At 47.3% G+C, this 22,814-nt stretch overlaps 1 protein-coding gene across 1 annotated transcript in view; it reads right to left on the reverse strand.

The window, feature by feature from the left end:
* Positions 1-16,618, reverse strand: part of smarcc1a (SWI/SNF related, matrix associated, actin dependent regulator of chromatin, subfamily c, member 1a) — a 104,039-nt gene extending 87,421 nt beyond the window's left edge. The window contains exon 1 of the mRNA XM_056285590.1: positions 16,396-16,618. Coding sequence (XP_056141565.1) covers positions 16,396-16,581 — 186 coding nt within the window. The 5' untranslated portion in view covers positions 16,582-16,618. The remainder of the gene's footprint in view (positions 1-16,395) is intronic.
* Between the last annotated feature and the right edge of the window lie 6,196 nt (positions 16,619-22,814).

Here is a 22,814-nt window from a genome sequence, read left to right on the forward strand (position 1 = left end):
CTGCAGCCAACAGACCTCATCTCCCCCAGCAAAGACGAATCCTGCTCCACCACCTAAATCTGACACACGCTCAGCCTCTGCCCCCTCCAAGGAAAGAACCTTACCTACACCTGCCAAGCTAGATCAGGAAGCTGAGGTAGCCATCCTGATTGACTTCAATGGCAAATTTCTCCAGGAACAGATGCTATTCGCTGGACAAAGAGTATCTAAAATCTGGAGTCCAAGAATACAAGATGCCTTGTGTCTCCTCTCTGACCCCGAGTTTGGCACACCAGCTCATATAATAATACACACAGGCACCAACGATCTAAGATCTGAACAAGAACGAGTAGGAAACCTCATCAACAGGCTGGCAAACAAAGCAGCAGACTCTTTCCCTAACTCTAGAATAACGGTCTCCACCCTTCTTCCCCACAAAGACTTCCACCCAACAACAATCCAAAGAGTAAATGCTGACATCTCCAGAGGCTGTGCCCATCTACCTAATGTTCATCTGGCCCACCACTCCAACATCTCAACACAGGACCTGTATGACCACTGCCATTTAAGCAAGATGGCAGTGAGGAAGTTTGCAAAAACACTCAAGGATACAGCACTAGGGAGACAGCTCCCCACAACGAATGGACACCTTACCTCCCAGCCACGGCCCCACCACAGATACAACCATCCAGACAGAGAGTGGCATCAGCACCATGACAACAGACCAACTAAGCCACAACAACCAGTCCACCATTCATCAGGAGCAACCCACCAACCACAGCACTCAGCACCTAAGCCAAACAGAGCCCACAAGCCTGACAGCCAGTACAGGCCTAAACCTCCACCCACCAGGACCAGCAAACCACACCTCCCACCCCCCTCCAGGACCAGACTTCCCTCCCCCAGGCAATCATGCCTCCCACCCCCCCAGGACCAGACCTCCCACCCACAGCACCAGTCCACACCTCCCGACTAGTTCACCAACCTCCAAGACCTGCTCATCACCATCCCCACCACCCCTCCCAACCGATCACCAGACTCCAGGACCAGCTCGCCCCTCCTCCAAACCAGACCCCTAGCCCCCAGGACCTGCCCACCACCGATCACACCCCCCGCCACTGCAGACCACTGGTCCCCAATACCTGCCCATCACCGCCCCCACCTGCCCGCAAGACCAGACTGCTACCCTCCATACAAAACGGCTCACTTCCCCTCCTCCCCATGGCCGGACCACCACGTCCGGCCAACTGCAGCACAGCCTAGCAAAGAGCCCCCCAAGCCAGAGCACAGCTATGCAGAGGCGCTGAAGAGACAGGAGCCACCTCAAGTGGGTGACATTAGACAGCTGCTCAAGTACATCTGCTCTAAGTTCATTTAAACTGTAAAAAAAAAAAAAGATTGATTGACGGAACGAATCAACACCTTAGCCCCAGACCCTCAGCACTTAGCATATCAGCCAAAAAAGAGCCAGCCCACAAACCTGCCACATCCAGTGTAAGCTGCAAACCCCCCCTCCCCCCACACACACACCAAGGTCAGCCGATCTGACTCCACCCTCCTTCCAGGACCAAACTTCCCACCCCAAGCCCAACACGCCCCCCCCCAGCACCAGTCCACACACCCTCCTAACTAAATCAGCAAGCCCCATCCCCCCAAACAGATCACCTAACTAGATCCCCAAGCCCATCAACGCCCCCACACCCCCTCCCAACCAGACCTCTGGCCCCTCGGACCTCACCACCACATCCCCTCACCTCCAGCCAGTAACTGAACCCACTGCAGCACAGCCATGCAGAGGCGCTGAGAGGATAGGATCACCTCAGATGGGTGAGATAAGGCAAATGCTTCAGTACATCTGCTCTGAATGTATTTAAGTCTGTTAACCAAAAAAAAAAAAAAAAGATTGACTGATGTATATATCGACAATGTTTTGTAACGATTCTATGTTTTGAAAGGTGTATCTCATTGTGAACATTAATTGTTATTATTTGTTACTATGGCCTGCCTTTCCATTAGTACTTGGAATATCCAAGGCCTGAGCTCATCAGCTTTTGATCTGAAATGTAGAAATAGAAAATTTCAGGAGAACATCAGAGATATTGATATTATGATGTTAATGGAAACATGGAGCAAAGACAACAAAATCACTCACTGTCCCCCAGACTATAAAGAAATAATTGTAATGTCACAAAAACTCAGCACAGTACAGCAGGGTAGAAACTGAGGAGGTCTGTTAATGTGGTACAAATAAAAGACAGACACATCAGTGTCATGAAAAAAGGAAAACATCATATCTGGCTAAAAATTAGTAAAGAAATCTTCAACTCACAAAAAGATATCTTCCTCTGTGCAATGTATATCCCCCCTTATGAATCTCGCTATTACAGTGAAGATACATGTACACTGTTAGAGACAGAAACAAGCCATTTTCAGGCTCAGGGAAATGTTCTTGTCTGTGGAGATCTAAATGCACAGACAGGCACCCAGAATGACTTTGTATGTTCAGATGGAAATAACTACATTTGTAACTCACATGATAAAGCCAATAAGTTTGTTTACTCCCACAGAAGCAACTGTGATCCAGCTACAAACAGAACAGACATGGAAAAGAACTCTTGATGCTCTGTCGCAGTCTGGGTCTGTATATCGTCAACGGTAGGATAAGAGGAGAAACTCTTGGAAGACACACATTTTGCTCACCTCTTGGAAATAGCACAGTAGATTACGTAATAACCAAAATAGACCCCTTGTCAATTAGAGCATTCACTATCAAACCACTAACCCCCCTTTCTGATCACAGCCAAATCACTGTTCATCAAAAAGACAGAAACCATACTATCAAATCACAGCCCAGTAAGCTGCTCCACATAAAGTAATCATACAGATGGGCAGAAAACAGTACAGAGGAATTCAAGAAAGCCACTGACAATCACGAAATCCAAAATCTTTTAGATATCTTCCTAGATACCCCTTATATCCTCAGTAAAGAAGGTGTCAATCAGGCCGTGGAAAAAGTTAACAACATATTTGAAAAAGCAGCAGAAAAAGCAAGATTAAAAAGATCAAGATCAAAACCAAAATTTAAGAAAGAAGATACCTGGTTTGATGCAAATGTCAATCAATAAGGAAAGAACTTCGCAAGTTGTCCAATCAGAAACACAGAGATCCAAATAATACATCAGACTTCTATATTGTGAGGCACTAAGACTATATAAATGCACACTCAGAACTAAGAAAGCTCAGTACACGTGTAAGCAACTGACAGTGATTGAGGAGTCATTAAACACCAATAAATTTTGGGACAATTGGAATCGCTTCAAAAAAACAAATCATGAAGAGTTAGTGATACAAGATGAATATATCTGGACAAACCATTTCCAAACTCTATTTAAGAAAGTCCAATCAGATCAAAACATGGACCAATGTAACATAATAAAGCAAACTAGAAAAATTAGAACCGTCAATCAAGGAATATCAAAACCTACTCGACTCCTCCATCACTGAGCAGGAACTTTTGGACCAAATTGGCAAGCTGAAGCCCAAAAAAGCATGTGGACCTGATGGCATTCTAAATGAAATGCTAACACCTATGAATGAAAAGTCTCAATGTGCTACACTTAAGTTATTCAACCTAGTTCTGAGTGTGGGTTATTCCCCTGATATCTGGAATCACGGATTAATCACACCAATTTTCAAAAGTGGAGATAAATTTGAGCCCAACAACTACCGAGGCATCTGTGTGAACAGTAATCTGGGGAAGGTATTCTGTAGTATCATCAACTCCCGGCTAATAAACTTCCTTATGAAACACAATGTCTTGAGTAAAAGCCAGATTGGATTCTTACCAAACTACCGCACTACTGACCATATTTACACCTTACACACCCTAATTGAAAAACATACTCAAAATAAAAACAAATTATTCACTTGTTTTATTGACTTCAAAAAAGCATTTGATTCTATTTGGCATTACAGACTGTTCTACAAATTAATGGAAAGCGGTGTAGGGGGGGAAACATATGATATTATAAAATCAATGTACGACGTCCACGGTGGCGTAGCGGTCTAAGCGTCGGCTTGGTGTCGATGCAGTTGCCCACTGGGGACTGGGGTTCGCGCCCCGGTCTCGTCAGATCCGACTATGGCCGGACTCGATGAAGCAGCAATCATTGGCAACGCTGTCTTCGGGAGGGGGGCGGAGTCGGCTTGTGTTCGTCATGTGAATGCGTCTCTGTGTGTGTCGGAAAAACAGTGGTTCGGCTTGGATTCGCCTTGTCACGAAAGTGGGGAGGCGCTTTCCTTTGAGACTGCCGGCCGGAGAGATGCAGTTGGCGAACGCATGCAATACGAGGGTGGGTGTTTGAATTAAAATAGGGATCAATTGGCCACTAAATTGGGAGAAAAAAGGGGAAAATCAGAAATAAATTTAAAAAAAATAAAATAAAATCAATGTACTCCGGAGCTAAGTGTGGAATCAAAATAGGATCCAAAAGAACTCACTATATCCCTCAGGAGTGCGGAGTGAGACAGGGCTGCCCTTTAAGCCCAACTCTGTTTAACTTGTATATCAACGAGTTGGCAACTATGCTGGAAAACTCACCAGCAACTGGACTCACTCTGCAAGACAGTGAGGTCAAAAACCTGCTCTATGCGGATGACCTGGTCCTTCTTTCACCATCGGAGGAAGGACTCCAGACTCAATTAGACCTTCTTCAAAAGTTTTGTCAGACCTGGCCCTGACAGTTAACATGAGTAAAAATAAAATAATGATATTTCAGAAAAGATCCAGATATCAGCAAAGACAGCACATATTTAGATTAGGACCAAATGAAATTGACCATACATTTAATTATACCTACCTAGGCCTTAGAATCAATTCTAGAGGAACTTTCAACATGGCAGTGAATGGACTAAGAGAGAAGGCACGCAGGGCTCTACTTGCCATAAAAAGACAAACCCCTTTTGAAATTCCAATTAGAATCTGGTTAAAAATATTTGAATCAGTTATAGAACCAATTGCCCTTTATGGCAGTCAAGTGTGGGGTCCACTTGCAAGTCAAGAACTAGATAAATGGGAAAAACATCCAATTGAGACCCTGCATGTTGAATTTTGTAAAAACATGATTAAAGTCCATCGGCACACCACAAACAAAGCATAGAGGGTAGAACGAGGCCAATATCCTCTTCTGATTAAAATTTTTAAAAAAGCAATCAAATTCTGGAAACATCTAACATTCAGCGACCCACACTCTTTCCATTATAAAGCCTTACAATACCAAGAGTTGAGCAAAGATAAGAACTCTCCTACCAACCTGGTCTTCAGCCATCGTGTTCCACTAACACATACTAACACTTTAGAGGCACAACCAGGTCCAAACTACACAACATATTCGGCTTCAACAAATTCCCTTAAATCTAAAAGACAATTATTATGAATATTGGCAATCTAAAACAAAATCCCAAAGCAAGATGCAACGCTATTTGGCCCTAGACAGAGAGTACACATTAGCAGATCACCTCATTCAAATAAAAGAAACACATTTGAGAAACATACTGACGAAATACAGACTCAGTGAGCATCACCTAGCAACAGAAACAGACATAAAAAGACCCGGATGCCAAAAGACGAACGTTTCTGTCAACAGTGTGAAGACAATGTTGTCGAGACAGAGCTGCACTTTTTAGCTGAATGCAAGACATTCCGGGAAATCCGCCATTACTACGTTCAGAAATTTGAGGAGAGACACCCCAAATTCACTGCCCGGCCAAACCCCAGAAAACTGCCCTACATACTAGGTGAACACAGAGACAGCTGTACTGTGACGCCCCAAATTCACGGCCCTGCCAAACCCCAGAAAACTGCCCTACATACTAGGTGAACACAGAGACAGCTGTACTGTGACACCCCAAATTCACTGCCCGGCCAAACCCCAGAAAACTGCCCTACATACTAGGTGAACACAGAGACAGCTGTACTGTGACACCCCAAATTCACTGCCCTGCCACACCCCAGAAAACTGCCCCACATACTAGGTGAACACAGAGACAGCAGTACTGTGGCTGCACAGTATGTTCTAGCCTGCCACCGTCTGAGGGACAGTGAGTGATACCCGGTACTCCTTCCCAACGGGGAGGACCGGGACTACACTCAAGACACACACACACGCACAGCCCCCCCCCAAATACACAGTCTCACACACACACACACACACACACAGACCAGCCCCCCCAAACACAGTCACACACACACACACACATACACATGCAGAGACTGACAAATACACACACATCCACCCACACAGGATCTTGTTGCCATGATGTAGCTATGTAAGTTGTTGTATTGCATGTATGTTTTGTATTCGTGCACTCTTATTGTCCTTTATGTGAAAACGCTTTGCGAAACAAATTTATATTTGTCATGCTAATAAAAGCGAATTGAATTGAGAGAGAGAGAGCAGCAGTAATAGAGAGCAGCAGTAATAGAGAGAGAGCAGCAGTAATACAGAGAGAGCAGCAGTAATACAGAGCGAGAACAGCAGCAACACAGAGAGAGAGCAGCAGTAATAGAGAGAGAACAGCAGCAATAGAGAGAGAGAGCAGCAGGGATAGAGAGAGAGAGCAGCAGTAATACAGAGCGAGAGCAGCAGCAATACAGAGAGAGCAGCAGTAATACAGAGCGAGAACAGCAGCAATACAGAGAGAGAGCAGCAGTAATACAGAGCGAGAACCGCAGCAATACAGAGAGAGAGCAGCAGTAATACAGAGCAAGAACAGCAACAATACAGAGAGAGAGCAGCAGGAATACAGAGCGAGAACAGCAGCAATAGAGAGAGAGAGCAGCAGTAATAGAGAGAGAGAGCAGCTGTAATACAGAGCAAGAACAGCAGCAATACAGAGAGAGAGAGCAGCAGTAATACGGAGCGCAGCAGTAATAGAGAGAAAGAGAAAGAGCAGCAATACAGAGAGAGAGAGCAGCAGTAATAGAGAGGGAGAGAAAGAGCAGCAGCAATACAGAGAGAGAGAGCGCAGCAATACAGAGCGAGAACAGCAGTAATAGAGAGAACAGCAGCAATACAGAGAGAGAGAGCAGCAGTAATAGAGAGAACAGCAGCAATACAGAGAGAGAGAGCAGCAGTAATAGAGAGAGAGAACAGCAGCAATACAGAGAGAGAAAGCAGCAGTAATAGAGAGAGAGAGAGAGAGAGAGAGCAGCAGTAATACAGAGCGAGAACAGCAGCAACACAGAGAGAGAGCAGCAGTAATAGAGAGAGAACAGCAGCAATAGAGAGAGAGAGCAGCAGGGATAGAGAGAGAGAGCAGCAGTAATACAGAGCGAGAGCAGCAGCAATACAGAGAGAGCAGCAGTAATACAGAGCGAGAACAGCAGCAATACAGAGAGAGAGCAGCAGTAATACAGAGCGAGAACCGCAGCAATACAGAGAGAGAGCAGCAGTAATACAGAGCAAGAACAGCAACAATACAGAGAGAGAGCAGCAGGAATACAGAGCGAGAACAGCAGCAATAGAGAGAGAGAGCAGCTGTAATACAGAGCAAGAACAGCAACAATACAGAGAGAGAGCAGCAGGAATACAGAGCGAGAACAGCAGCAATAGAGAGAGAGAGCAGCAGTAATAGAGAGAGAGAGCAGCTGTAATACAGAGCAAGAACAGCAGCAATACAGAGAGAGAGAGCAGCAGTAATACGGAGCGCAGCAGTAATAGAGAGAAAGAGAAAGAGCAGCAATACAGAGAGAGAGAGCAGCAGTAATAGAGAGAGGGAGAGAAAGAGCAGCAGCAATACAGAGAGAGAGAGCGCAGCAATACAGAGCGAGAACAGCAGTAATAGAGAGAACAGCAGCAATACAGAGAGAGAGAGCAGCAGTAATAGAGAGAGAGAACAGCAGCAATACAGAGAGAGAGAGCAGCAGTAATAGAGAGAGAGAACAGCAGCAATACAGAGAGAGAAAGCAGCAGTAATAGAGAGAGAGAGAGAGAGAGAGAGAGAGAGAGAGAGAGAGAGAGCAGCAGTAATACAGAGCGAGAACAGCAGCGATTACAGAGAGAGAGAGAGCGCGGCAGTAATACAGAGAGAGAACAGCAGCAATACAGAGAGAAAGAGCAGCAGTAATACAGAGCGAGAACAGCAGCAGTAATACAGAGAGAGAAAGCAGCAGTAATAGAGAGAGAGCAATAGTAATAGAGCGAGAACAGCAGCAATACAGAGAGAGAGAGCAGCAGTAATAGAGAGAGAGAGAAGCAGTAAGAGAGAGAGAGCAACAGTAATAGAGCGAGAACGGCAGCAATACAGAGAGAGAGCAGCAGTAATAGAGAGAGAGAGCAGCAGTAATAGAGAGAGAGCAGCAGTAATAGAGAGAGAGCAGCAGAAATAGAGAGAGCAGCAGTAATAGAGAGAGAGCAATAGTAATAGAGCGTGAACGGCAGCAATACAGAGAGAGAGCAGCAGTAATAGAGAGAGAGAGCAGCAGTAATAGAGAGAGAGAGAGAGAAAGAGCAGCAGTAATACAGAGCGAGAACAGCAGCGATTACAGAGAGAGAGAGAGAGAACAGCAGCAATACAGAGAGAGAACAGCAGTAATAGAGAGAGAGAGAGAGAGAGAGAGAGAAGCAGCAGTAATACAGAGAGAGAGAGAGAGAGAGAGAGAGAGAGAGAGAGAGAGAGAGAGCGCAGCAGTAATACAGAGAGAGAGAGAGAGAGAGAGAAGCAGCAGTAATACAGAGAGAGAGAGAGAGAGAGAGAGAGAGAGAGCGCAGCAGTAATACAGAGAGAGAGAGAGAGAGAGAGAAGCAGCAGTAATACAGAGAGAGAGAGAGAGAGAGAGAGAGAGAGCGCAGCAGTAATACAGAGAGAGAGAGAGAGAGAGAGAAGCAGCAGTAATACAGAGAGAGAGAGAGAGAGAGAGAGAGAGAGAGCGCAGCAGTAATACAGAGAGAGAGAGAGAGAGAGAGAGAGAGAGAGAGAGAGAGCGCAGCAGTAATACAGAGAGAGAGAGAGAGAGAGAGAGAGAGAGAGAGAGAGAGCGCAGCAGTAATACAGAGAGAGAACAGCAGCGATTACAGAGAGAGAGAGAGAGAGAGAGAGAGAGAGAGAGAGAGAGCGCAGCAGTAATACAGAGAGAGAACAGCAGCGATTACAGAGAGAGAGAGAGAGAGCGCAGCAGTAATACAGAGAGAGAACAGCAGCAATTACAGAGAGCGAGAGAGAGAGAGAGAGAGAGAAGCAGCAGTAATACAGAGAGAGAGAGAGAGAGAGAGAGAGAAGCAGCAGTAATACAGAGAGAGAGAGAGAGAGAGAGAGAGAAGCAGCAGTAATACAGAGAGAGAGAGAGAGAGAGAAGCAGCAGTAATACAGAGAGAGAGAGAGAGAGAGCGCAGCAGTAATACAGTGAGAGAACAGCAGCGATTACAGAGAGAGAGAGAGAGAGAGAGAGAGAGAGAAGCAGCAGTAATACAGAGAGAGAGAGAGAGAGAGAGAAGCAGCAGTAATACAGAGAGAGAGAGAGAGAGAGAGAGAGAAGCAGCAGTAATACAGAGAGAGAGAGAGAGAGAGAGAAGCAGCAGTAATACAGAGAGAGAGAGAGAGAGAGAGAGCGCAGCAGTAATACAGAGAGAGAACAGCAGCGATTACAGAGAGAGAGAGAGAGAGAGAGAGAAGCAGCAGTAATACAGAGAGAGAACAGCAGCGATTACAGAGAGAGAGAGAGAGAGAGAGAGAGACAGAGAGAGAGAGAGAGAGCGCGCAGCAGTAGTACAGAGAGAGAACAGCAGCGATTACAGAGAGAGAGAGAGAGAGAGAGAAGCAGCAGTAATACAGAGAGAGAACAGCAGCGACTACAGAGAGCGAGAGAGAGAGAGAGAGAGAGAGAGAGAAGCAGCAGTAATACAGAGAGAGAGAGAGAGAGAGAGAGAAGCAGCAGTAATACAGAGAGAGAACAGCAGCGATTACAGAGAGCGAGAGAGAGAGAGAGAGAGAGAGAAGCAGCAGTAATACAGAGAGAGAGAGAGAGAGAGAGCGCAGCAGTAATACAGAGAGAGAACAGCAGCGATTACAGAGAGAGAGAGAGAGAGAGAGAGAGAGAGAGAGAGAGAAGCAGCAGTAATACAGAGAGAGAACAGCAGCGATTACAGAGAGCGAGAGAGAGAGAGAGAGAGAGAGAGAGAGAGAGAAGCAGCAGTAATACAGAGAGAGAGAGAGAGAGAGAGAGCGCAGCAGTAATACAGAGAGAGAACAGCAGCGATTACAGAGAGAGAGAGAGAGAGAGAGAGAGAGAGAAGCAGCAGTAATACAGAGAGAGAGAAGCAGCAGTAATACAGAGAGAGAACAGCAGCGATTACAGAGAGAGAGAGAGAGAGAGAGAGAGAGAGAGAGAAGCAGCAGTAATACAGAGAGAGAGAGAGAGAGAGAGAGAGAGAGAGAGAGAGAGAGAGAGAGAGAGAAGCAGCAGTAATACAGAGAGAGAGAGAGAGAGAGAGAGAAGCAGCAGTAATACAGAGAGAGAACAGCAGCGATTACAGAGAGAGAGAGAGAGAAGCAGCAGTAATACAGAGAGAGAGAGAGAGAGAGAGAAGCAGCAGTAATACAGAGAGAGAGAGAGAGAGAGAGAGAGAGAGAAGCAGCAGTAATACAGAGAGAGAGAGAGAGAAGCAGCAGTAATACAGAGAGAGAACAGCAGCGATTACAGAGAGAGAGAGAGAGAGAGAGAGAGAGAGAGAGAGAGAGAGAGAGAGAGAGAGAGAAGCAGCAGTAATACAGAGAGAGAGAGAGAGAGAGAAGCAGCAGTAATGCAGAGAGAGAACAGCAGCGATTACAGAGAGAGAGAGAGAGAGAGAGAGAGAGAGAGAAGCAGCAGTAATACAGAGAGAGAGAGAGAGAGAGAGAAGCAGCAGTAATACAGAGAGAGAGAGAGAGAGAGAGAGAAGCAGCAGTAATACAGAGAGAGAACAGCAGCGATTACAGAGAGCGAGAGAGAGAGAGAGAGAGAGAGAGAAGCAGCAGTAATACAGAGAGAGAGAGAGAGAGAGAGAGCGCAGCAGTAATACAGAGAGAGAACAGCAGCGATTACAGAGAGAGAGAGAGAGAGAGAGAGAGAGAGAGAAGCAGCAGTAATACAGAGAGAGAGAAGCAGCAGTAATACAGAGAGAGAACAGCAGCGATTACAGAGAGAGAGAGAGAGAGAGAGAGAGAGAGAGAGAGAGAAGCAGCAGTAATACAGAGAGAGAGAGAGAGAGAGAGAGAGAGAGAGAGAGAGAGAGAGAGAGAGAGAGAAGCAGCAGTAATACAGAGAGAGAGAGAGAGAGAGAGAGAAGCAGCAGTAATACAGAGAGAGAACAGCAGCGATTACAGAGAGAGAGAGAGAGAAGCAGCAGTAATACAGAGAGAGAGAGAGAGAGAGAGAAGCAGCAGTAATACAGAGAGAGAGAGAGAGAGAGAGAGAGAGAGAGAAGCAGCAGTAATACAGAGAGAGAGAGAGAGAAGCAGCAGTAATACAGAGAGAGAACAGCAGCGATTACAGAGAGAGAGAGAGAGAGAGAGAGAGAGAGAGAGAGAGAGAAGCAGCAGTAATACAGAGAGAGAGAGAGAGAGAAGCAGCAGTAATGCAGAGAGAGAACAGCAGCGATTACAGAGAGAGAGAGAGAGAGAGAGAGAGAGAGAGAAGCAGCAGTAATACAGAGAGAGAGAGAGAGAGAAGCAGCAGTAATGCAGAGAGAGAACAGCAGCGATTACAGAGAGAGAGAGAGAGAGAGAGAGAGAGAGAAGCAGCAGTAATACAGAGAGAGAGAGAGAGAGAGAGAGAAGCAGCAGTAATACAGAGAGAGAGAGAGAGAGAGAGAGAGAGAGAGAGAGAGAGAGAGAAGCAGCAGTAATACAGAGAGAGAGAGAGAGAGAGAGAAGCAGCAGTAATACAGAGAGAGAACAGCAGCGATTACAGAGAGAGAGAGAGAGAGAGAGAGAGAAGCAGCAGTAATACAGAGAGAGAACAGCAGCGATTACAGAGAGAGAGAGAGAGAGAGAGAGAGAGAGAGAAGCAGCAGTAATACAGAGCCATCAGCAGTCTTACACATCCACGCCATGTCTGAGCAGTTAGCCATGTGTACATGGATACCAGCGCTTTTGTATACACAATAACCAACCACATAACACTGGCATACTGGCAGTAGCATAACACCTCATTTGACTTAGTAGGCTACATACCACGACTGAACATGGTTTAACACCAAAGAATTTAAGTCCCAATCCCAATTCCCCCCACCTAACCCTACCACAGGGTTAGATGGGGGGAATAGGTAGGGGAAACTTGGGGTAGGGTCCCTACCCCTAGTTCTAGAGTGCGCTCTACTGGGTGTGGCCCTTGAGAACGGAGCTACAAGGTGTAGGGTCTGAAATCTTTACCTAGGAAATGGGACCCCACTCGCTACGTCGCCACCATCATCGTTATGTCAGCTGCTCGGAAGTTTATCAGTGGCCTGGTGTGCTCAGGACACGGTCATAACATGACAGGATCACACATCTTATATGAAAGCCTGCTGCCACTATCAACTCTTACAGTAAGAAACCTGAACAAGACAGATGAATCTACTGACAACAGCCAGGAAGCACGTTTACACCACCTATTCCAGTGTAGTTCTGCCCACAGACCTTTCCCCCCTGGGTCACACTTACTCTTTATGAATGTTTATGACTGCTGTTTTTATGTGTCATTCAGTCAATTATGTCATTTTTAATGCAAAGTTGATCCTGTTTGAATATGTTGTAACGACCTGAGCAGGACCGAGCCACTTGACTTGATATACTTCATGTGTCTGTCGCTCGAAAACAGTCATCTCTAACAATGCCAGCTTTGAATTAAAAATGACATAACTTTACCCCACTCTCCCGAGCCATCCCGGTCTCTGCTCCACCCCCTCTGCCGATCCGGGGAGGGCTGCAGACTACCACATGCCTCCTCCCATACATGTGGAGTCACCAGCCGCTTCTTTTCACCTGACAGTGAGGAGTTTCACCAGGGGGACATAGCGTGTGGGAGGATCACACTATTCCCCCCAGTTCCCCCTCCCCCCTGAACAGGTTCCCCTAGTGCAGTGACCAGGACCTGTCCACATCTGGCTTCCCACCCGCAGACAAGGCCAATTCTGTAGGGACGCCCAACCAAGCTGGGGGTAACACGGGGATTCGAACCGGCGATCCCTTTGTTGGTATGCAACAGAGCAGACTGCTATGCCACCCGGACACCCGACTGAATGACACTTAATGACAACAGTCATAAACATTTCTATAGTCCTTCATGTTGTGTGACTCAGGGGAGACATTTATATGGCCATGCGGGTGCACGCGGCTTCCGTGGTCCGTGCAGTAGCTTCAGCCAGTCCGCTACTGGGGACACCTCATGTTCTCTACAGCCAGGTGGGGAAACACACGCATATATCCGGAGCAGCAATTGGCCAAAATGAGTTGGAAAATATCGACATATCGGATCTCAGCAAAAATCCAACATCGTACATCCCTACTGGACACACCGCCTTTATGCCCTTTGTGTTCTTTACTTACCCAAGTAGAAAAACAAAAACAAACTGGAAATAAAATACAAACTCCAGCACTGCAATAAAATACAAACTCCAGCATCGCAATAAAATACAAACTCCAGCATCGCACAGCATTGTGTCAAAACGCAAAACGCACCAATGTAAAAGCTGGCAGATGGTGCTGAGGTAAAGACAGTGCTGGGATAAATGTGCTGGGGTAAAGACGGTGCTAAAGACGGTGCTGGGGTAAAGAGAGATGGGTGACAACAGGTATGTCGGTGGGATTATCAAATCAGTGCTCTCCTCTTACAGATGCTTGGTAGAATGAGGCCCAATCTCAACACAGACTCAAGCACTTAGATGCACATCGGTGAGGAATGCATGAGGGTTCCGGGCAGTCCCGCATGAAGGCTCGCTCACACCTTTAAAGGCCTTACTAAACACTTTTCCATAAATAAGCAGTCCTGCAGACTTTGCTTGGGGGAGTAAACCACAGGTCAACATTCTGTGACACTTAAAACAGGGATGACCATACAGTCAACAGGGATGACAGGGGACCCCAGAAGCTTAAAACTGTAAACAAAACAAAGAAGGAGCCAGCAAGGCTCTTACATGGAGGCTACATTTCCTAAAACACACAATGTGCATGTCCAATGATGGCCTGATGATGACGACATCCAAATATGTTACATTTGTAATCTGCTGAGTTTACAGACTCACAGTACTCACAGCAACATTATATTCACAACAGGGAGTGAACAACAAACTCTGCCATGAACCACATGGTAAATTACACGGCCAGTCCCTTATGTGCCTCGGTTGTCAAAATGTAAAATACATATAACACTCCTAAAGCTGGGATTATAAGGAAGATCGCAGCCCACGGGCTTAGGATCCCTAACCCATCAACTACTGTTGTCAAGGTAACCTGTTTTGTCACAAAGTGCTGACTCTTTCCCTTGCAACTTTAACATTTCGAGGCCCTGGCCTACCTTTACGCTGACCAATGCAGGTGACGTCAATTAAAGTCTGTGATGGTTCAGTGCTTAGGACGGTCATTGAGATAGGGCCAAGATGGCGACTGTCCGTCTTGAATCCTCCTTTCACCTCTTTAATAAACCCAGAAATTATTGCTCAAATCTTAATAAGCTGTGTTGCCTGTTGACTAAGGCCAGCTACCCTACACAAAACAACGGCTATCAATCTCCTCGTTCTGGAAGCCAACATGGATGGTGAGCAGCTCAGGAAACTCTCTTAACATATACACCTTTCTTCGTTACAAAAATAATTGAGATAGAACATTTTTTCCTCATCTTCAGAGAAGCACATGCTTCTGTGTCAAACATGCAGCAAAACAAGCCATTTTGCTTTTATGACATGTTACTCACAGCTTTTGTATTTTATTCTTGAGTGAAACTTTCAATACCAAATCTGATATCTGACAGCAATACCGGTACATCCCTATTCATTTGCCTTTTACTGGAGGACAGAGAACTGGGTTAGCTGTAGAATGGCACAGGGGACTGCGCGAACTTTCACCTTCAGGCTTAACCAGAGTCTTCCTAAACTCAAAGCAAAGCCTGGTTCCAAATGTCGGTTGCAGTGAACCTTCAAAAGCGTTTTTTCCTGCCGCTGCAGCAGCAGCAGCAGCAGCAGAAGAAAGAAAACAAACAAGAGTACATGACAAGAAAGATCCTGGCTCCATGGAAAGAGAGCAAGCTAAACTGAGAAACACGCCGGTCTATTTATAACAGGGAGGCGCCAGAGACCCACTTCCAGCTCACAAGGACACGCGCGCGCGCACACACCTCAGTGAATCATCAAGTTAACAAAAACAAACAAACAAACAAACCAATAAACAAACAGCTCGTCTCCAAACACGCTGCTTGTTGAGCAGCTCGACGCTCCGCTCCTCAAAACTGCCCCGCTAAAGACAACGTGTCTTGCAGCGTGGGTAAATAAGGCATCCTTCACCGCAGAGTAAAATCACCTCGCAAGAGTTTCCCTCTAATAGAACAACATGGACTAATGTGTACAACTACATGGCCTCTAGATGTCCATGTATACAACAACGTGGCCTTTTAACGTTAACGTACACAACAACACACCTAACGGCGGTCAGAAGGTCTGAAGTAACATGACACTCGCTGCTTGACGCTAGCTGCTAGCTAGCTAGCTAGCAAGCTTAGCTAGCTAGGTAGCTAGCGTCAAGCAGTCTTTGTCTGCTGTTGTGCAGCGGTGAACTACACGGTGCTATGCTGACTTGTTGACAATGTGCACCCACCACCATGCTGAATTCAAATGTCCACACAAAAATAAAGAGTAGAAATGTGTAAATATAAAGACAAGAGTTAATACGGAGAGGGGGACGTGGGCTTGTAGAGACAGCGTTTGATTAAGGGTCTTACGTTGTCTTGGAGTTGTCGCTTGCTTGAGGCTTTTTCAGGGGATTTGACACGGCATGCAGTCAGGATGCATACGGATCCATACGTATGGATCCGTATGGATCCGTATGTAAGGATTTGTCTGTACCAGTGAACAAGTCAGGTGAGTGTAATCTGGACCGCTAGTTTGTAAATGTCAACCTACAGTTGACGTTTACTGCACTGAACAGCTAGCATGCTAACTGTTAGCTGCTTAGCCAACTAATAACCTGTTCCGTCCAAGTTATCTTTGATTCGTTCCACTTTGGTTGGTACACTTACTGGGTCGGTTAAAAACTGGGTGGCTACAGAAGGACCCTCCACAAATAAGGATCAGTGAGGACTGAGAGAGGGTGAACTAGCTGGGCGTGATGGAGGCGGCTGAGACGGCGCTTCATCGCGCCAGGGACGCGGGCCTTGCTACAAATCAATGGAAGGCAGCGCAGCTTGCTAACCTTTTTGTAGTGCTTCCCGATCCACAAGCGCACGGTCTCCAGCTGAGATACCGTTTCTGAGCTTTCCCAGAATTTCGATGACGGCCCTCCGTCTTTCTTTCGTCCCACTGCGGTACCACCGCCGACTGGGCCGGTCGCCGGTCCACCCGAGCCCGTTCCGCCTGCAGTACTCGCCGTCGTCGCCATTGTGTTTTGTCCACTGCACTTTCTTTCTCCTCCACGGCGTCCCTCACCGTGCAAGTTTTCGAATGATATTGCGCAGCCGCAGATGTTCTGAGTTTTTTTTTTCTTCAAATCTCGCGATATAGTTTGGCCTTGTGGGAAAAGTAGTCCATGACAGATTACACGAACCGGCTCAAACCACGGAAACAGTTGAGAACAGTAATTGAGCATGCATTAAGACATCCGGGAACAGTTCTATAAAATAAAATCTCTCTGTAAAATAAAATAAAATATAGTAGCGACCGGGGTAAGCGGTCGTTCTGACTGTCGGTGGAGCTGCGGGGGGGGGGTCGCAAGACCTCATGGGACTGTTAATGTTAGAGTTGGCATTGTGTAATATTTTTGCGTGTTCAGGTATTGTGTTTGTAAAATTTTATACCTTCTTCCTTTACCTCAATTCTTTAATTTAGATTTCTCGGAATCAAATCTAGGACACCTGTTTTGACTCCAACTCTTTTACTGATGTCTCAACTGTGGAAGTGTGTTATATAAAATGTCTCCCCCTAGTTACCCATCTCTAGCGCAGAGTTCCTCTTAAAGGTACAGTACACCATTCAGTACATGACACTGTTCACGTTGGGATCTGTTGTTTGGGGGTTTGACTCAGACTGGCTAGAGGACTGTTACTGACTTACTGACCTTAGGACCGTCACTAAACTAATGTCGCCAGTTGTGATCAAGGACCTCATCCTGAAACATTATGGGAACTTCAGGGTCAGAGTCACTTCTGGGAACAGAACATCTGACTGGCACCGGCTTGAGAAGGGGATCATAACTGGGTGTACCATCTATTCAATTCAATTCAATTTATTGTCATTAAAAACAGTGTGCAGGCACATGTTAAAAATGAAATGAGGGCTGTGGCTTCACCAAACAGTGCAAGACAGACACAGACAAACACAGCAAACACAATATAAGATATACACACATGAGGACCAAAAGCTAAAAATAAGTTAAAAGAGAGCTGGAGTATACAATATTTTAAAATATCTACAGACATTCAGTGGGTAGCCAGGTTCAGGTGGGCAACAGCTTGTGGAAAGAAGCTGTTTTTGAACCTGGTAGTGCGGGCTCTAAGGCTCCTGTAGCGCCTCCCAGAGCACAGGGGGGAGAACAGTCCATGGTTGGGGTGGGTGGGATCTCTGCTGATGCTCAGACCCCTTCGAAGACAGCATTTGTGATAAATGCCTTTTATGGCTGGGAGCTGGGTACCGGTGATATGCTGGGCCGCCTTGACAGTCCGCTGCAGAGCTTTCTGGTCTACTGAGGTCCAGTTGCCGTACCACACTGAGATGCAGATGGTCAGGATGCTCTCTACGGTGCAGTGGTAGAAGTTGGTGAGAATTTTGGGGGATAGACGGGTGCTCCTTAGCCTCCTCAGGAAATGCAGGCATTGTTGGGCCTTTTTCAAAAGGGCCTGGGTGTTTAATGTCCACGAAAGGTCCTCGCTGATGTGGACTCCAAGGAATTTAAAGCTGGAAATACGCTCCACTTCCACCCCATTGATGTGAATGGGGGGGGGGGAGTGGCTGCAGCTTCTAGACCTCCTGAAGTCCACAATCAGCTCCTTTGTCTTCTGCACATTAAGGACAAGATTGTTGGTAGTACACCATGATGTGAGGTGCTGAATCTCGTCTCTGTAGGCCATCTCGTCATTGTTGGTGATACGGCCAATGACTGTGGTGTCGTCTGCAAACTTAACTATAACATTTGAAGGGTGAGTTGGCAGGCAGTCGTGGGTAGAGGGAGAAAAGGAGGGGGCTCAGAACACAGCCTTGAGGGGCACCTGTGCTAAGGGTCAGGGTGGAGGAGGAGTGGTCACCTAACCTAACAGACTGAGGTCTGTTGGTCAGGAAGTCCAGGATCCAGTTACAGAGGGAGGGGTTGAGGCCGAGGGAGAGGAGTTTGGTGGTTAGTTTGGTGGGGATGATAGTGTTGAAGGTAGAGCTGTAATCTATAAACAGCATCCGGATGTATGTGTTGTTAAGTTCAAGGTGGGTCAGAGCAACCTGCAGGGCAGTGGCAATGGCATCCTCAGTAGACCTTTTGGGACGGTAGGCGAACTGATGTGGGTCGAATGTGGGGCGGATAATGTTTTTGATGTGAGCCAGAACCAGTCTCTCAAAGCACTTCATGGCAATGGGGGTGAGTGCTATGGGTTGGTAGTCATTCAGACATGTGGATGTTGGTTTCTTGGAGACAGGAATGATAGAGGTGGTCTTAAAGCATGCCGGCAACTTTAGATGGGACAGTGAGAGGTTAAATACAGGTGTGAAGACCTCAGCTAGCTGGTCGGCACATTCCCAGTAGACCCAACCCGGTATGCCGTCTGGTCCGGCAGCCTTCCGTGTGTCACTCTGCGCAGTGATTCTCTGACCTCTGCGATCGATAGAGTGAGCACCTGGTTTTCTGGGTGGCTGGGGATTTTTGTGGCTGGGTCAGTATTGTCCTTGTCGAAGCGGGCATAGAAATGATTTAGCTTGTCTGGCAGGGAGGCATCATGGACAGTGGGCCCGCGATTAGAGCTTTTGTAGTCTGTGATAGACCGAATGCCTTGCCACATTCGCCGGGGATCAGAGTTATTGTGAAAGTGGTCCTCTATTCGTAGGGAATATTTATGTTTGGCTGTTCCGATGCCCTTTTTGAGGTTGGATCTGGCTGCGCTGTAGGCCTCACAGTTACCTGACTTGAACGCTGCATCCCGGACTTTCAGCAGCTGCCGGACCTCACTGGTCATCCAGGGTTTCTGGTTTGGAAAGGTGCGGACTGATTTTTGTTGTTGTGACACTCTCAGTGCAAAAGTTAATGTAGGCTAGTATGGCAGATGTCTGTTCATTAATGTCTGTATGGGAGCCATGGGTAGCTGAATGTGCAAAAATACTCCAGTCTGTGTTTTCAAACCAGTCCTGGAGTTCAGAGACTGCTCCTTCTGGCCGGACAGTGATTGTCTTTACTGCTGCCTTGACCCATTTTATTAGGGGTATGTAGGCTGGGACCAGGAACAGGCAGAGGTGGTCAGAATGCCCCAGATGAGGGCAGGGAGTAGCTTTGTATGAGTCCTTGATGTTTGTATAGAGATGGTCCAGGGTGTTTTGTCCCCTAGTGGGGCAGGAGACATGCTGATGGAATTTGGGCAATACAGCCCTGAGGTTAGCCTGATTAAAGTCACCCCCTATGATAAAGGCATTGTCCGGGTGTTTGGTCTGTTGTCTGCTGATGGCACATTGTAGCTGCTTAAGTGCTACCTTAGCATTAGCATGTGGGGGGATGTATACAGCGGCGATGGTAATGGCCGTTAGCTCCCTGGGCAGGTAGAAAGGCCTGCACTGAATCATAAGGAGCTCCAGATCAGCAGAGCAATGCCTTTCAACCATCTTTATATTGTTGCACCAAGAGTTATTGACATAAATACTCAAACCTCCTCCGCGGGTCTTGCCGGAGTCCACTGTCCTGTCGGCACGGAAGTCTGTGCGGCCCGCTAGCTCGACTGCCGAGTCGCCATGTTGCTGTTGAGCTAAGTCTCCATAAACATCAGCAGGCAGCAGTTCTGCAGCCTTTTCTGAGAGGACAGCCTGAGTCTTATCTCCTCCATTTTGTTAGCTAACGACCGGACATTAGCCATGAAGATGCTGGGGAGGGAACGCTACTTAGCTTAGCATGTAGCTCGCCACGTTTCCCCCTCTTTTGTTTACGTTGCCGACAGGGGGCAGCGTTTCCACTGCGAGACCGGTGAGCGGATAATATGGATGGGGGAGTTGTCCGTGATGGTGGAGGGAAGTGAGTAACCCCTTCTGAGGTTTAACACATCCTGGCGGCTGTAGAAGAGCGCAGGACGACCTACACTTGTAAATAAACTTAAAACTAACGTATAAATAACAAAGAAAACACGACACTGAACAGGGAACCACAGTAGCCGCTGCGTCCAGCGCGCCACCATCTTGGAACAAAGTTACACTCTTCACCCTTGCCATGAATATGGTGGTCAAGGCAGCTGAAACTAAGTGCAGAGGCTGTCTGTCCAAGTCTGGTGTTCGGCAGCCCCCCTCCCCTGTCCAAGTCTGGTGTTCGGCAGCCCCCCCCCCCATCAGAGCCTTTGTGGATGACCTCACTGTCACCACATCATCAGTGCCTGGTGGTAGGTGGATCCTCCAGGACCTGGAGAAGCTCATCTCCTGGGCAAGGATGAGTTTTAAACCAGCCAAATCCAGAGCCATGGTGTTGAAGAGGGGAAAGGTGGTGGACCGGTTTCACTTCTTTCTGGATGGCATTGCAATCCCATCCATTACCAAGAAACCAGTCAAGAGTCTAGGCAAGGTCTTTGACTGTAGCCTTAGAGCTACAGCGGCAATCCAAGCAACCATCAAGGACCTTGAGAATTGGCTCATCACAGTAGACATGTCTGGTCTACCTGGCAGGTTCAAGGCTTGGATTTACCAACATGGCATCTTACTCCGAGTCCTCTGGCCTATGCCGGTTTATGAGGTAACTCTGTCGACAGTGGAGACCTTGGAGAGGAAGATCAATTGCTACCCCCGGAGATGGCTGGGTCTGCCGTGCAGCCTTAGTAGTGCAGCATTGTATGGGAAGAGCAACAAACTCAGCTCCCCATCAGCAGCCTTTATGAGGAGTTCAGGGTTTCTCACACAAGAGAGGCACTGCTCTACTGGGACTCCAATAATAATAATAAATAATAATAAAGCAAACTTATACAGCACTTTTTCTAACACTCAAAATGGCTTTACAATAAACGGGGTGAAATAAGAAAACAGATAAACATAACACAGACATACAGGGGTGGATGGGAAGGGGGGCTACGAGAGGGAGAAGCGGCAGCCACACACAATGCCAGTAGTACTCTCCCACTTAGACAGATACAAAAAGGCAAGAAAAACAAAAGACAACAGCACTGTGGATGTTGATTTTCTATAGGGGTTTACTCCCATAGCCTATTCCACTCCCGAGGTATCCACTAGGCAGTGGCACTATTTATTTAACCCATAGCTGGGGGCGGTTCGGGGAGTCAGGGAATATCCACACACCGGTGGGCCTGCGTACCACACGTCAAGGGGCCAGACCTCCTCCGAGTCCCTTGTAGTTCAGCCAGAGTTCAACAAGGTGTACTCGGTTACCATGTGTTGCCATGAGGAGGCACTACATAGGGCTTGCTGTTGGAGAGGCTATGTACTGGCAGGGAGAGACTTAGGTGCTCGGCTTTACTGTTCGCATTGCTGCTAGCCAGCGATGAATGTTGAAAGTGAGACGTGACAGGCACAGAACACTACACCAACACACTAGATGCTTCACAACAACCCAACTTGTTACACAAGAATGTCAGACACATAATACACACAATGGCTCTAGAGTGGCATCAGAAGGTATTATGGTGCGGACAGGCAGTAAGCGGAGAGCCCAGGAAGGTCTGGAGATAGAGTCTCGGCTGAGACACAGGGCTTTGGTGGGCACAGCGGCAGCTGGACGGGCAGGACTGGGAGCCATCCCACAACCTCGCTACGATAAGGCCCATGGCAAGAACAGATGCCATCTAGTCCTGGAGGAGGTGTGGGTCGGTGTCAAGGGGAAAAGGACCAGCAGAATGGTGGGCATGTGCCATCATTGACAAGGGAGAATGGACAAGGTGGGAGGTTGCACTGGAGAGGAAGATATCCTGGGCAGATATCTGGCAGGCAGAACCGCAGCGGATCAAGTTCATGATACAAGCTGTGTATGTTGTTCTGCCTAGCCCAGCAAATCTCCATCTCTGGGGCAAGATTGGTTCTCCATCATGTCCTCTGTGCCCTGGAAAAGGTTCACTCAAGCACATCCTCAGCAGCTGCCTATCAGCCCTGGGGGAGGACCGTACTGCTGGTGACATGACCAGATGCTGAAGACAGTTGCAGAGGCCATCTCCAAAGCTGTGGCCAATAACAAGCAAGCCTGCAGACAGAGGAAAACTGCCTTTGTCAGGGCTGGCGAGCAGTCTCAGTCACAGCCCAGATCAGCAGCCAGTCTCCTCACCTCTGTGTCAGACCGGAAGCTGTGAGTCAACTTGGCGGGGGGGGGGCAACTCAGGTTCCCGGACCACATTGACAACTTTGTTGAGGCCAGACATAGTGTTATTATCAGCCTCTTCAAAACAGTGCTCCTTATAGAGCTGACGGTTCCCTGAGAGGACCGGATGGAGGAGGCAAATGAGTGGA

Source organism: Lampris incognitus, chromosome 9 (assembly GCF_029633865.1).
Source record: "Lampris incognitus isolate fLamInc1 chromosome 9, fLamInc1.hap2, whole genome shotgun sequence".
Classification (NCBI taxonomy): domain Eukaryota; kingdom Metazoa; phylum Chordata; class Actinopteri; order Lampriformes; family Lampridae; genus Lampris; species Lampris incognitus.